Below are 15,621 nucleotides of genomic sequence, written 5' to 3'. Positions count from 1 at the left end.
GCATCAGAAGACTCCCCAGAGGGAGAGGTGTTTAAACAGATTTCAAGAGAAAGTGGGAATTGGTCCTACCAAACACATCTGTGCCCCAACAAGATGGCATGAAGAGCCAGAGACATTCACAGAACCCAGGCATCCAACCTCCCCCCTACCCCCTCATCCCTGCTCTGGGGGACCCTAATGGGTGGTCTCTCTGTCCTTGATTCTCCCTCTGAGTGTGAAGAAGGCAGGAATTGCCCAAGACTCGAATGGTAAATGTGAGTGGGGAGATGGATAGAGACTTTATTTTCTGGTCAGGGGCTGCAGTCTGCTCATTTTCCATGCTTTTCCCCAAATTTCTGGTCATTTAGTTTGAATTCTTTTTTTTTTTGCGGTACGCAGGCCTCTCACTGTTGTGGCCTCTCCCGTTGCGGAGCACAGGCTCCGGATGCGCAGGCTCAGCGGCCATGGCTCACGGGCCCAGCCGCTCTGTGGCATGTGGGATCCTCCCGGACTGGGGCACGAACCCGTGTCCCCTGCATCGGCAGGCGGACTCTCAACCACTGCGCCACCAGGGAAGCCCTAGTTTGAATTCTTTACTTCTCTCTCAAGCTGTAACCCAGACCATGTACCTGCTCATCTGTCAGGAGAGCAGGAGGGGCACAGAGGATCCTATTCAAGGCCCAGGTTCTCCAAAGGAGTTAAACTTGTAAGAAGAAATTAAACAGATTTGATCTTGTTAGTTTATTGAATAAATCAATTCTGGGTAAAGAAAAAACAGAACTAGCTTTGGGGACAGAGGCTGGGGAAGTGAGCGAACCCCCGGCCCCTGTGGTGCGGGCAGAGGGGTCACTTGTAAAACTCATGCTCCTGTTCGTCCTTCTTGATGACTGTCTTGTATGCTTTCTCGAAGTCCTTGGCCAGAACAATGTAGCGGTTCTCTCGGACAGCCAACATCCCGCTCTGTTGAGGGATGACAGTTAAAATCTACTCCCTGCACTCCCCGCCCCTAACGATGGTGCAGGAAGAGACAGACGCAGCCTAAGACCCAGGGAGGCAATGATGGACAGGACTGCAGCAGAGTGGAGGGTCTTCACACACCCGCTGCCCAATCTAGAGAGAAACCAGCACTCACCTCCTGACAGATAGAGTTGATATCAGCTCCTGAAATCTTATCTGGTCGGGCCACATCTATGGCAGGTGAGTTAAGGAAACCACTCCATGCATGACTGGGTGAATGCTTGGAGCCAGAAGTCGTTCTTGGGCTGTCTTTGTCACCATCCCCCTCCCCAGACCCTGGTCTCCCACCTGCACAGTCTGGGTGGTGGTGATGACAGAGGTGGAGATCTAATCCCCATTCTCAACGGTGACCCTCCCCTCGCTTCTAGAGCAGGATACAATCTTCCAAGTCAACCTCCTCAGAGAGGTTCATCTTGCTGGTGATAGTGGAGAAAATCAATCTCTTCTGGCGGCGGTCAGGGAGTGGAAATTCAATTTTACGGTCAAGGCGTCCCGGCCGCAGCAGAGCAGGATCCAGGGTGTCTGCTCTGTTTGTGGCCATGATCACCTGGCATCGGGGACAGGCCAGCTCAGACCTCTGTCCCCACTATACTCCATCCTGTCGCAATACCTATCTCCTCACATGCCAGCCTCCATCCTTCCCTGATTCCCACACACCTCCCCTCGCCCATCCTGAACCCCAAACCTTGACGTTGACGTTCTGGTCGAATCCATCCATTTGATTCAGTAGCTCCAGCAGGATTCTCTGAACCTCCCTGTCAGCTGGATAGTATATAACACGGTCAGTCCAGGGCATCCCGCATGACAAGCCTGCCCAAGACCCCAGGCCCTGGGACTTCCCTGGTGGCACACTGGTTAATAATCCGCCTGCCAGTGCAGAGGACACGGGTTCAAGCCCCGGTCCAGGGAGATCTCACATGCCACGGAGCAACTAAGCCCGTGCGCCACAACTGAGCCTGCGCTCTAGGGCCCGCGAGTCACAACTACTGAGCCCACACGCTGCAACTACTGAAGCCTGTGCGCCTAGAACCAGTACTCTGCAATGCAGCAAGAGAAGCCTCTGCAATGAGAAGCCTGGGCACCACAACGAAGAGTAGCCCCTGCTCGCTGCAGCTAGAGAAAGCCCACACGTAGCAACGAAGACCCAACACAGCCAAAAAAATAAAATAAATAAATTCATTAAAAAAAAAGACCCCAGGCTCTGTTTGGGCATCACTCACCCCCTGTCTGGGCATCGAATCTCTTGGTTGCGATGGCATCAATCTCATCTATGAAGATGATGGCAGGTGCGTTCTCCTTGGCCAGGCGGAACACGTCCCGGACCATGCGAGGGCCCTCACCCAGGTACTTCTGTACAAACTCTGAGCCCACAACTCGGATGAATGCAGCTGATGGCAGGATGACAGGGGTTAGACGAGAATGGAACACCTGTAGGGCCCCATAATACTTTAACTGAAACTGAGAATTCCTTGAGGACATCCTTTTCTTTGGATACCCACTCCAAGTAGCCAGGTCATTCTCTCATGACCTGGGCTGGGTTCCAGATCCAGCTAGGCGGACCAGCTTGTACCCCACAGAGACCCAGCAGCACAAATCATGAATCCTGCCTATGGATGTGTCATTTTTTGGCCCAACATTTAGAAATCAGGGTATTAAAAAAAAATGTGTCTGTGCTTCGACATACCGACAAAGAAGAGCTAGAGACATTCATGGAATCCAACATACCAAAAAATGTGAATTTCCGGAGTGCTTGAAAAATCAGTAAGAAAACAGGTTTTCCATACACAGGCATCATGCTGCCTTACCAAGAGCTCAAAGGACCCCTTTTGAATATCATGCAAGAGTCAAGAACCAGGAACACATATTCTGACATAATCAACAAGTGGCAATGGGGTTAAAGACAGGTTCTGGGCTTGCCTCTCCTTTCCATCTTTTCTTAGAGTTTCACTTGTTTGTTAGGGACTGGATGTGGCTTTGTGTTGCACGGAGCAACCTCCAGGACACTCCTTCCAGCCACCACAGAGAAAGGAGACACAAAGTCCATTATGTAGATCTGGTCATAAACTAGGAGTTGTGCAAGTTGCAGCCCTGTCCCTCTCTAATGTGGTGGCCACTGGCGGCAAGGGGCTACTGAGCAACCGCAATGTGGCTGGTCCCAAATGAGATGTGCTGTAAATGTGAAATACACACCAGACTTCAAAAGACAGTACAAAAAAAGTAAAATATCTCAATAAATGTCCATCAACAAATGAATAGATAAAGGGTGCTATATACATACAACAGAATATTATTTGGCTTTCAAAAGGAAATAAGTTCTGGCACATGTTTCAACATGGGTAAGCCCCAAAGACATTATGCTCAGGGAAATAAGCCAGCCACAAAAAGACAAATACTCTATGATTCATCCATGTATATGAGGTGCCCAGAATAGGCAAATTCATAGAGACTGAAAGTAGAACAGAGGTTATCAGGGGCTGCGGGGAGGGAGAAATAGGGAATGATTGTCTAATGGGTATGGAGTTACAGTTTGGATGATGAACAAGTCCCAGAAGTGGACAGTGGTGATGGCTGTACAACACTGTGAATCCACTTATAAACTGTATATTTATAAAGTGGTTAAAATGGTAAATTTTATGCTATATATTTTACTACAATAAAAAATTATTGTATTATATATTTTACTACAATAAAAAATTATAGAAAAAAACTCAAGTTTTGTATCTGCTGCATGTTAAAATAATAATATTTTTGAGTATACTGGTTAAATAAAAAAACATATTTTAGATGAAGTTCACCTAGTTCTTTTGTTTAAAAAATGAGTACTTAAAAATTTAAATTATATATGTAGCTTCATTATACAGTTGACCCTTGAACAACACAGGGTTTAGGGGTGCTGACCCTCTGTGCATAAAATCTGTGTATAACTTTATAGCTGGCCCTCCAGATCTGCAGTTCCGCCTCTGCGGATTCATCCAACCATGCATCATGTGAAAAAAATCTGGGTGTTAAGTGGACCCTCGAAGTTCAAGCCTCTGTTGTTCGAGGGGCAACTGTATTTCTATTGAACCCTGCCTGTCTAAAACCACCCTGATCTCAGGACAACAGTCGAAATCTCTTAGGTTAGCACTAAGACTATTCATATTCACGCCCATTCTGATCCCTGGACCTGCACAGCTCCTCCTTCAGCCAGCCATTCAACAGTTATTTTCTGAGCACCTGCCACAATTCAGCTACTGGGCGGGCACTGGAAACACAAAAAAGGACAAACGCACAAGTTCCCTGCCCTCGTCGAATTTAGTCATGGTCTACTCACCACTACTCACAACTCCCTAAATGAGTTCTTTCCCACCCCCTGGCCTTCGCAAATGCTATTCCTTCTCCCAACTGTGTGCCTGACAGACTCCTCACACCTCTCTCTGGGAACCCCTACCTAAGAGCCTACGCAGAATGGATTGACAACCCTCCTTTAGGGCTATCCCACTACCTTCCTTGCTTCTTTGAAGCACGTGCTACTCTTTAGGCCGTTCCCACCCAAGCTCACCTCCAAGCATAACCCCCGTGCTCACTTGGCTTCAACTACTGGGGCCTCCTCACTGTTCCTAGAACACTAAGCACACACCTGTCTCAAGGCCTTTGCACCCGAGTCCCTCAGCCTGACACACTCCCTCCCCCAGAGGTCCACATGACTCACTCCCTCAAAGCTTCTTCTAGGTCTTCATGTAAATGTCACCTCAGAAAAGTCTTCCCTGACCACCTCCAGTCCCGGCACATAAAGCTGCCGTCCCTGTTATTCCCTATCCCCTGCCCCTTAGTTGTTTTCTTCAGGCATTAGCACCACATGACATATAATCTCTTCATTCATCTGTTAGTGCTTCCTCAACTAAGACATCACCTTTACGGGGGGGACTTTGTTCTGTTCACTGCCATGCCTTCCGCACCTAGAACACAGCTTGGTACATATTAGGTGCTCAATAAATGTTAACTGACTGAGTTCTAAGTGTTTATTTTCCTTTTTTTCAGCCACACTGGGAGATTCTCCAATGCAGGGGACAGGTCTGACTCATCCCTATATCCCAGCACCTGGGAGAGCAGAAGTTCAATAAATGATCATGACAATGGCTAACATTTACTGTCCACTTGCTACGTGCCAGGTATGGTTTTAGAAGCTTTATATTGATTTAATCCTCTGAATAATCCAGAAAATTAAGAAATGGAGGCACAGAGAGGCTAACTTGCCAAGTAGTTACATAAACTAACTTACGTAAGTAGTACTAACTTATATAAGTAGGTGTAGGGGGGCCAGATTTCAGACACAGGCAGTCTGGCCCAGAAAACACACTGCTTACCCACTGCCCTCTACTGCTCCTTGGCTTAGATATATTAAGATTTTAAGATGAGCTGAGTCCTGTCCTTAGGCTTTACAAACAGTAATACAGTGACTTTCAGACATCTTTGTTTAGAACCTACAAGAAGAAATACATCTGTAAACAACCACAGCACACCTGTGTACAATGTTTGTGTGTGGTCACAAACAATACAAGTTCTTACTATGTGGGTGGACTCCAACGTTTTCTGTTCTGTTTCATTTTTTTAAATTTTTTTAGCTGGTTGCAACCCATGAATTTGAATTCATAATTACTAATGGGTCATTAGTAATGACCCATTAGTAGGAAAAACATGGCATTATTTCATTAATTGCCCACAATCATGCTGTGAAATGAGTGTTCTATTAGATGAGGAAGTTGAGGCACGAGAGTAAAGTCATTTCCCCAGGACGGCACAGCCACTCAGTAAGACGCACACTGGGTCTTTGACCCTAGAGCCCATGTTCTTAATCGCTGTGCCACACTACTTCCTGGGGAGGATGAGAGAACTGAGGGCAAGGTCGGAAGAGCCCAGAAAGTCAGAGCTCGGGGGAGGGGCCAAGGGGCTCACCTGTCGTGTGATGAGCCACAGCCTTTGCCAACATGGTCTTCCCGCAGCCGGGCGGGCCATACATGAGGACGCCTCGGGGAGGGTCGATGCCGATCTGAAGCACAGAGGTGAAGAGCATGAGCCGGGGAGTCCATCACCAACTGGAGACATGGTGGGGACAGCCTCTCCCTTCCCTGCCAGCTCCAGCTCCTCACCTGCTTGTAGAGCTCAAAGTGCGTAAGGGGGAGCTCCACGGCCTCCCGCACCTCCTGCTTCTGGATGTCCATGCCCCCGATGTCCGCGTACATCACGTCTGGCTTCTGATCTGGTGGAAGAGCAGAGCTGGGGCTCCCAGCCTGGCCCGCAGGGTCCCCTCAGGCCTCCCTGGCCCTGGGCTCCCCCTCACCTGAGGTGAGCATCATGATGCTGCTGTCGGCCTCAGGAGGCAGCACGTCCACCAGGGCGTTGCTGTGCTTGTGGAGGGCCACCGAGGCGTTGGGCTTGAGCAGCTCCCGGTCGATGGTGCTCAGGATGCGCACATAGTAGTTGGAGCCTTTGGGAAGAGGACAGGAAGGGAGAGGGGAAAATGAGAAGTGCCAGAACCTCAAAACTACCGACCTCACAGCTGTACCTCCAGGCCGACAGTATCTCTCACTCAGACCCCAAATGGCCCTCCTGGCTTCTAGTCTTGCCTCCTCCAGTCCACCACGGCATCCATCCACACTAACAACTTCCTTGTCTATCCCTGACTCTTGAGCTCCAGCCCCAGGTGACCAGCAGCCTCCTGGAATGCCTGCCCGTGGACATCCCCACGGCATGTCTCACTCACCATGTCTCAGTATCTTCCCCCCATTTATGCTGCTCCTCCTGGGTCTGTCTCAGGGAGGCCCATGGTGCCGAGTCACTAGCGAGAGCTCTAAGCCTCATTCTGGACTTTTCTCTGCTTCCCTCCACAGCCTGTCAGTCACCATGGCAGTCCACCAGCCTCCTAAAATGTCTCTCTGACTAATCCCTTCCCTCCTGCCCAGGGACCCTGCCCTGATTCAGCACCGTCCTCTCCCATCTCTGCAGCAGAATCCTTCTTGCTTGCCCAGCCTCCAGTCTCACATCCCCAGTCCACCTTCTACATTTATGGTAGTGACACACACATCTCTTTCTGGCCTCAGTCTCTCTCCTGACCTTCAGACCTGGCTGTCCAGTGACCTCCCAGACACTTCCCTGTGATGTCCCAGACTGCCCTCACTGTCTCCCTGCAAACCTGCTTTTCTGCCCATGTCTCCATCTCAGGGATAGCCACTGTCCCCCTAAGTCCTAAAGATCAAAGACACAGGCCTCATTGTGGATATCTCCCTCCCTTCACTACCTCACTACCAGCCCATCAGTCCAATTCCAGGCCCAGTCACACACCTTTCCCCGCAAACTTGATAAGAATATGGCTTGGTCCAGAGGAGCAGAGGCCAGAAGCACGAAAAGACAGATAAGATGCAGAGACAACACCCATCATGAAGGCAGAGCCTAGACCCACGGTAATAACAGCAGCTCCCGTATACTGGGTCCTTACCAGAGCCCAATCTCTTAACACTTCACCTGTGCTTTCAAATTGTAGGTCCCAACCCAGTAGTAGTTGTGAAATCATTTGAGAGTCATGACCAGAACGTTGTTTAAAACAAAACAAACTAGAACAAAATGGGAAACTAGTTAGAGTATGTCACACATAGTGTGGCTAACTATCGTTTGGTCAAACTTTTACTACATGAGTTACATACACACACATAAAGAAAGAGAGAGAGAACATAAAATATATTTCCACTTTTGCATCAGACTCAAAAATACGCTGAAAAACACCATTACACGGTCTTGCCTCATTTGCCATTGTAAGTTCCTGGCACGGGGCGGGAAACAGTTAACAGCTGTTGAATGAACAGATGAGTAAACAACCCCCCACGCACCTGTGGTGGAGCCCACGATGGCTGTATTCTGATCCACAGCCTCCAGAAACTGCCCAATAACCAGTGGGATGCTCTGGATTCGCTTCACCTCCTCCTGGGCGTGGAGGAATTCCTTCTTCAGGTTCTTTTGCTCATCCTTGATGTACTCCTCCTGCACCTCCAGGAACTCCAGCTCTTGCTGCAGCTTCTGTGAGCAGAGAGGGAAGAGGTAGGGGATGGCTCCAGGCCTTGCTGAGCCAAGGAGCAGTGGAAGGTGGGGGAAGTATGGGATGCTGGGCCCTGTGCAGGGTCCGGATTGGGTTTGAATGTACCTTGTAGCGGCTGTACAGGTCCTCCAGGTCCTCAGGCTCAGGCCCCAGGAAGGACAGGCCAGTCTGGGGCCGTGACACAGACAGGGCTGGGATCTCATCCTAGACCATGGAGGGAAACTCAGGTTGGAAGAAGAAGGTCCCCTTATGAAAGTATCTAGAGCCCCCCTCCCAATTCACCATGAAGTCACTTGGCCCCTAACAGGCTCCTGCCATCATTCAGCTCCCTAAATAGATCCTGGAAACCTCTCAGTCCCCTAAACAGGTTTCTGAAGTCACCCAACTCCTCATAGGCCCCTCGGTCAAACAGCCTTCCAAACAGATCTTCTGGTATCATATGGCACGTGTCACATGTCTGCAATGTCACCCAACTCCCATCTAGGGCCTAAATGTCTGATCAACTCCTTACTAGACCCCAATGCCCTCCAGGCCCCCTCAACAGGTTCCTAATATCACATGGCTCTCTCAATTGACAAAGTCACCATGCCTTCATACAGTCCGGGCGTTACTCAATTACCTCCCGAAGACGCCTCATGTCACAGAACTGCAGCTCACACTAGACCCTTATGTCATCCAGCTCCCAGGTAGTCCCCAAACATCACTCGGCCAGACCACATACATTACTCGGCCCTCCAACACCAGCTAAGACCCGAATGTCAGTCAGCTCCCCAGCCCAGCCGCAGATATCATTCGGCCCCACGGCCGAATCCCATACATCACTCACTACCGACCCATCCCCAGTGCCGCCGGGTCACCGATGTCACAGCATTCCCAGCTAAACCTCGAAATCATTCAGTCCCAAAGAACCTCTGATGTCACTCGTTTCCCCAGCCCAGCTTTCCGAGCCCTACTGCCCTCCCAGCATCACTCAGCCACAGCCCAGGCCTCGGGACGGCACGAAGCTCTCCACTGAGACCTCCGAAAACACTCAGACCCAGGCCTGGATCCCGAAGTCGCTCAACATCCCATTCAGGTCGGCTTCGCCCTCTCGGACCTGAGCTTTCTCCACCAGGATGCCTATCTCCTCCATAGCGACCAAGCCGGCCTCTGTGCAGCCCGGCCTAAGCCAGTCACCGCTTCCGCTGATGCCACCGGAAAGCCAGGGCCTGGATGGATTCTGGAAAACGTAGTTTAAGACACCAAGGAGAGACGGCCGGATGGCCCGGATAGGCCGGATAGGTAAAGGGCAGGGCGACCTAGTCCTGAGCTCCTCCCCCAAGATATGCTCATGCGCACTCCGTACCGCGCGAGCGCGCGGGCGGGCCCGGGGCGGTGCGCGTGTGCAATGGCGCGCCTTGGCGCAGTCTCGCACGGCGTTCTCGCTCTCGGGTTTTCTCGCCGGCGCGCTGCCCTCGTTGCTCTTTGACCAGAAGAGTTTCCCGGAGATCTGTCAGAGTCTGATGGCAAAGTGCTCTTTTATCTTTAGTGGCGGGGCTGGAGCTGCCTTTGGCCGGGTTTCGCAGAGGGGCTCTTTTAGGGGGTTTCCAAGTAGGCTGCAGCCGAGGATTGCCCCCCATGCGGGGGCGGGAAGACGGGGGCTGCCCCTTCTTACCGGGCTCCATCCCGGGGGTGAGGAGCCCAAGCCTGCCATTACCAGTTACTTCATTACCGTGAATCAAGTAGAACCCACGCATTAGGGCTGGAGAAGGTGAGGCAGCGGTGCCAGGAGTTGGGTCACGCAGGAGAACTGCAGGCCTATATAGACCAGGCCCTGTGCTTAAGTCTTACATGCTCACCTCATCGAATCTTGACAGACATTATGTTCCCTCTTTTACAGGGAAAGAAACCAGAGCGCGGGGCCTGTCGGTCCTCAAAGCCTGTTCTTCTGGCCGCTGTTCATCACACCAGCTACAGTTTTGTCAAGTAAACTTTTTATTCAAGTATAAGTACAGAGAAGTATACATATCATTAGTGTGCAGTTCAACGAATTTACACAAAGTAAACACACCCAAATAACCAATACTCAGATCAAAAAACCAAACAGAGAAGCCCCCAGAAGCTCTGCACATGCTCTTTCTGCCACCCTCATCCCCTCTGAAAGTTATCATTTACCTGATTTCTAACAGCATGGATTACTTTGTCTGTTTCAAACTCTCTAGGGACCCATACAGTGTGTACTGTGTTTTTACCTTCTTTTACTTAACATGTTTGTGAGATTCATATTGTGTGTAGGGATAGTTCTTTCATTTTCATTTGTGTATGGTTTCCATTGTGTGAATATGCCTAAAACTGGATATTTTCCTGTTTGGGGCTATACTGATGCTATGAATATTCTAATACATTTCTTTGGTAAACATGGGAATATACTCCAGGGCAGGTATGTGTTTAGCTTTAGCAGACACTGTCAAACTATAGTACTAACTTACACTCCCACCAGTGGAGCATACATTTGATACAGTCTGTCATAAAAATTTTCTTTTTGTGCAACGTCACTAATTATTAGAGAAATGCAAATCAAAACTACAATGAGATACCACCTCACACCGGTCAGAATGGCCATCATTAAAAAGTCTACCAATAACAAATGCTGGAGAGGGTGTGGCGAAAAGTGAACCCTCCTGCACTGTTGGTGGGAATGTAAGTTGATGCATCCACTGTGGAAAACAGTATGGAGGTTCCTCAGAAAACTAAAAATAGAATTACCATATGATCCAGCGATCCCACTCCTGGGCATATAACCAGACAAAACTATAATTGTAAAAGATACATGTACCCCTATGTCCATAGCAGCACTATTCACAATAGCCTAAACAACGTAATGTCCATCGACAGATGAATGGATAAAGAAGGTGTGGTACATATATACAATGGAATACTACTCAGCCATAAAAAAGAACAAAATAATGCCATTTGCAGCAACATGGATACAACTACAGATTATCATACTAAGTGAAGTCAGAAAGAGAAAGACAAATACCATATGATATCACTTATGAGTGGGATCTAAAATATGGCACAAATGAACCTATCTACAAAAGAGAAACAGACTCACAGACATAGAGAACAGACTTGTGGTTGCCAAGGGGGATGGGGGAAGGGAGGGGGATGGACTGGGAGTTTGGGGTTGGTAGATGCAAACTATTACATTTAGAATGGATAAATGACAAGGTCCTAATGTATAGCACAGAGAACTATATTCAGTATCCTGTGATAAACCATAATGGAAAAGAATATTAAAAAAGAATGCAAAAAAAATTTTTTTCCGCCATTCTCAGCGATGTGTGGTGGGTTGTCACACTAGACACCGTTTTGTGTGAGTACTTTTAGCCAGGCGATATCCAAACCGTGATCTCTGAATCCTTACAACACTTTCAGGGGTAGGTTTGCGTTTCCTCATTTTACAGATGAGGACACTGAGGCTCAGACAAGAGAAAGTCACTTCCACTAAGTCAAAGAAAGTCAGTGGTTCCTGCTCAGTGTCAGCCCTACACAGGGAGAACCCAGAGATTAATCAGATCTGGTCCCTGTCTTCCTAGTTTAAGGTCCCAGTGTTTTTATTTCCACAAAAAAGGGAAAACAATGGCAACAAGTCCTTCCTTTTTTCTCTGCATTGACAACCCTCAGTTCCATCTTTCATATCTCTGTCTAACACCCAGAAGGCATCCCAGATTTCTACTTGAGTCTTAGAGTCTATGAGTTATTCCCCCAAGCCCAGTCAAATTGTCTCCAAGTTCTCTTTGCTACCTTTGGCAATGATAAATCAATGTATCCCTTTGGAATCTTTATGGAGAATAATCATAAGTAGCCATTTCCTGAACACTGACCATGTACCTGGTTCTTTGCTAAGCATTTTACCTCATTATCTCATTTAATCTTCACAACAATCTTAGGGGGTAGTAAAAGTAACCACTTATACAGAGTCCTTACCTTGTGCCAGGGACTCATGCGTGTCTTATATATATCATGATTTAATCTCAGATTCAAGTGGGATTTGAAATGGGAGCTGTTGTCTTCTTTCTTTTTCAGGTCCTACATGAGAAACCAGGCTCAGAGAGGTGAAGTCACTTGCCCAAGATTACACAGCAAGTAAATGGTAGACCTGGCATTCAAATCCAGAGCCTATCATTTGGATTTGCAGATGATCTTTGACAGGTAAGCCAGTTGTTTTCAAAAAGGAGGACATCAAATCATTTAGGGAGATTTTTCAAGCTAGACCCACCTTTCCTAGCACCCTATCATTATGACCCTCCCCTCCATCTCCCAGTTAAGAACCACACTTCTAGGTCATTTCACAGTGGGCATATTAAAGCCAGGACCAGCCCAGCTGACTGAAATTTAACTCTCCTGGTTTAAGGCCAGGGCTTTCTTCCTCTCGACTATACTGCCTTCTAACAGAAGTCCTGAGCAGCTCTTATTTTGAGTGAGGGGGTTCATGAATCTGTGTCTTTAGAGCCCTGGGTGAGGCTAAGTGCATACAGGAGCCAGCAGACAGGTCTGTAAAGATAGCTGGGCTGGCAGAGAACCTATTCCTCATCTACAGAGAATGGTTGAAACTCAACTCCAGCCACAATAGCCATGCCAGAGTGTTGGCCTATTGTTGCCAAATCTGGTGTTTCAACAGAAGTCAAGAATCTAGAGTTTCAAGTGAAGTCCTTTTTTTTTTTGGCCGCACTGTGTAGCATGTGGGATCTTAGTTCCCGGACCAGGGATTGAACCCGCACACCCTGCAGTGGAAGCGCGAAGTCTTAACCACTGGACCTCCAGGGAAGTCCCTGTCAAGTGAAGTCTTCTAATTTTTAAATGTTGACAACAAATTCAAACACAAAAACACCATGCAAGCCAAATAAAACACATCTGGGGGCTTCGTATAGTAGATAGATGACACCTGGTCTAGGTTTATATCCTGTCCCCAGTATTACTATCAAAGGCCCAGGAAGGAAGAGATTTACTTAGTCCCAGGGTAGAAGTGGAGGGAGGGGTCTGAACTATTCAGAAGGCAGCAAAAATATGGAGTAAAGGTTAGATAAGTATTAAACTCTGGGAAGGAGCAAATGTAAATGTCTAACAATAAATGATTGGTTAAATAACCTTTAAACCATCCATCCATTATAGGCTATCACAATTTTAAAAAGTGGTATAGAATATTTAATGATATACCATATGTTCACAAAATATGTAACACCTAAAAAAAAATAGACAACAAAGCAATACAGTATAAACCCTTCTCAAAAGTCTTTTTATTTTGAAATTTCAGTTACAGAAACTTCTCAGACTGGTAAATACTCTTTACCCAGATTCCCCAGATGTTAATATTTGAACACATTTGCTTTATCATTCTCTTTTTCTCTATATGTTCATTCTTATATATGTGTGTATGTATACACATACATATTATACATATAGCTTATGTATATTATACATATGTCTATATAATTTGTTTATTTTAACTGCTACTGGGATTTTTATTTGGATTGCATTAAATCGATAGATCAATTTGGAGAGAACTGGCACCTTAACAATATTGTCTTCCCATTCATAATAGTGGTATGTCTCTCCATTTATTTAGTTCTTCTTTGATTTCCTTCTTTAGTGTTTGTCCCTTTCAGTATACAGACACGGCACATATTTTGCTAGACTTATACCTAATACAATTTTTCAAGCTATTTAAAATAGTGCTTTTTTAAAAAAAAGGTATAATTGATATACCATAAACTGCACATATTCAAGTATACAATTTGATAAGTTTTGGCATACATGTACACGCAATACCATCACCAGAGTCAAGATAATGAACATATCTATTACCCTCAAAATTTTCTTCACGTCCCTTTGTACTCTCTCCCTCCTGCCCTCTCCTTGCCTCCATGTCCGAAAACTCTCATTCATTTGCACATTTTAGAATTTTATGTAAATGGAATCATATGGTATGCACTCTTTCACTCAGCATTATTCTCACATCCATGTTATTGTGTGTATCAACAGTTCATTCCTTTTTATTGCTGAGTGTTCCATTGTATTGATTGACAGTCTTTGGCTATTACAAGTAAAGTTGTTACGAACATTTATATACAAGTTGGACGTGTGCTTTTATTTCTCTTGGGTAAATACCTAGGGGTGGAATGGCTAGGTCATATGGTAGGTGTACGTTTAACTTTTTAAGGAGCTGCCAAACTGATTCCCAAAGTGGTTGTACCATTTTACATTCCCATTAGCAGTGTGAGAGTTCTCATTGCTCCACATCCTCACCAAATACTCCCTGACTTTTGAATCAGTCTTTTCAATTTTAGACATTCTAACGGGTATAGTTTACATCTGAATTTACCTAGTGACTAACAGTGTTGAGCCATTTTTTTTCCTTACCATCCATACATCTTTGGTGGAGTGCTTCTTCAAATCATTTGCCCATTTTTTTTTTTTTTTTTTTTTTGCGGTACGCGGGCCTCCTCTCACTGTTGTGGCCTCTCCCGTTGCGGAACACAGGCTCCGGACGCGCAGGCGCAGCGGCCATGGCTCACGGGCCCAGCCGCTCCACGGCATGTGGGATCTTTCCGGACCGGGGCACGAACCCGTGTCCCCTGCATCGGCAGGCGGACTCTCAACCACTGCGCCACCAGGGAAGCTCCATGTTCTTGATTTTTAAATCCACTTTATCAAATTTTTAATGGATCATGCTCTCAGTTTGCCTAAAAAATCTTTGCCTAATGGAAATTCACAAAGATTTTTCCTCTATGTTTTCTTCTAAAAGTTTTGTAGTTTCATATTTTACATTTAGATCTGTGATTCATTTTGAGTTGTTTTTTGTATATGGTGCAAAGTGTTGATCAAAGTTTATGTTTTTGCATATAGATACCCAGTTGTTCCAGCACCATTTGTTGAAAAAACTCTTCCCAGTGAATTACCTTGAAACTTTGTCAAAATTCAATTGACTATGCATGTGTGGATCTCTCTGTGGATTTTTTTACTCCTGATCTATTTTTCTATCTTGACACCAATACCACATTGTCTTAAGCTTTATACTATAGCTTTATAAATCTTAAAGTTCAGTAGTGGAAGTCTTCCAACTTTATCCTTATTTTTCAAAGTTATTTTGTTTATTCTACATACATAGTATTTCTATAAGAATTTTGGAATCTGCTTTTCAATTTTTGTAAAAGATTCTTACAGGATTGGATTTGGGAACGTATTGGATCTATGGACTAATTTGGAGAAAACTGACATCTTAGCATTATATTTTCCAATCTATGAGCTCAGTATATTTCTCCACTTATTTAGGTATACCTTAATTTCTCCCAGCACTGTTTTTTAGTTTTTAGTGTACAGATCTTATACATGTTTGGTCAGAATTATCCCTATGTATTTCATATACTTAATGATCTTACAAATGGTATTTAAAATTTTTTTTATTTTTGGTTCCTAGTATATGGAAATATGATTTACTTTTGCACATTATCCTGTGACCTTGTCAAAATCACTTACTAGTTTTAAGAGTATGTAGATTCCTTGGGATCATCTAC

General features: G+C 46.1%; 1 protein-coding gene across 1 annotated transcript; it reads right to left on the bottom strand.

Annotated features, from left to right (window-relative positions):
• Positions 1 to 705: 705 nt before the first annotated feature.
• On the bottom strand, positions 706 to 9,246 carry PSMC4 (proteasome 26S subunit, ATPase 4). The gene is made up of 11 exons (XM_082863337.1): positions 9,162 to 9,246; positions 8,171 to 8,269; positions 7,860 to 8,046; positions 6,317 to 6,463; positions 6,126 to 6,235; positions 5,932 to 6,025; positions 2,217 to 2,384; positions 1,682 to 1,758; positions 1,375 to 1,543; positions 1,112 to 1,167; positions 706 to 939 (listed from the first exon to the last, which is right to left on the bottom strand). The coding sequence occupies exons 1-11, from the start codon at positions 9,195 to 9,197 to the stop codon at positions 826 to 828; spliced, it is 1,257 nt and encodes a 418-aa protein (XP_082719463.1). The 5' UTR covers positions 9,198 to 9,246; the 3' UTR covers positions 706 to 825.
• Positions 9,247 to 15,621: the final 6,375 nt, after the last annotated feature.

This window comes from Leucopleurus acutus, assembly GCF_964270905.1.
Source record: "Leucopleurus acutus genome assembly, chromosome: 20".
NCBI classification, from domain to species: Eukaryota; Metazoa; Chordata; class Mammalia; order Artiodactyla; family Delphinidae; genus Leucopleurus; species Leucopleurus acutus.
This window is presented reverse-complemented; position numbering and strand designations above follow the sequence as displayed.

What these genes read in the sequence shown, in the direction of transcription:
- PSMC4 (XM_082863337.1), bottom strand. Translation starts at nt 9,197, where the DNA reads ATGGAGGAGATAGGCATCCTGGTGGAGAAAGCTCAG. An exon ending in CATCGTGGGCTCCACCACAG is followed by an intron (nt 6,464 to 7,859) that starts GTGCGTGGGGGG and finishes CTCTTCCCAAAG; the next exon opens with GCTCCAACTACTATGTGCGC. An exon ending in TCAACTCTATCTGTCAGGAG is followed by an intron (nt 940 to 1,111) that starts GTGAGTGCTGGT and finishes ATCCCTCAACAG; the next exon opens with AGCGGGATGTTGGCTGTCCG.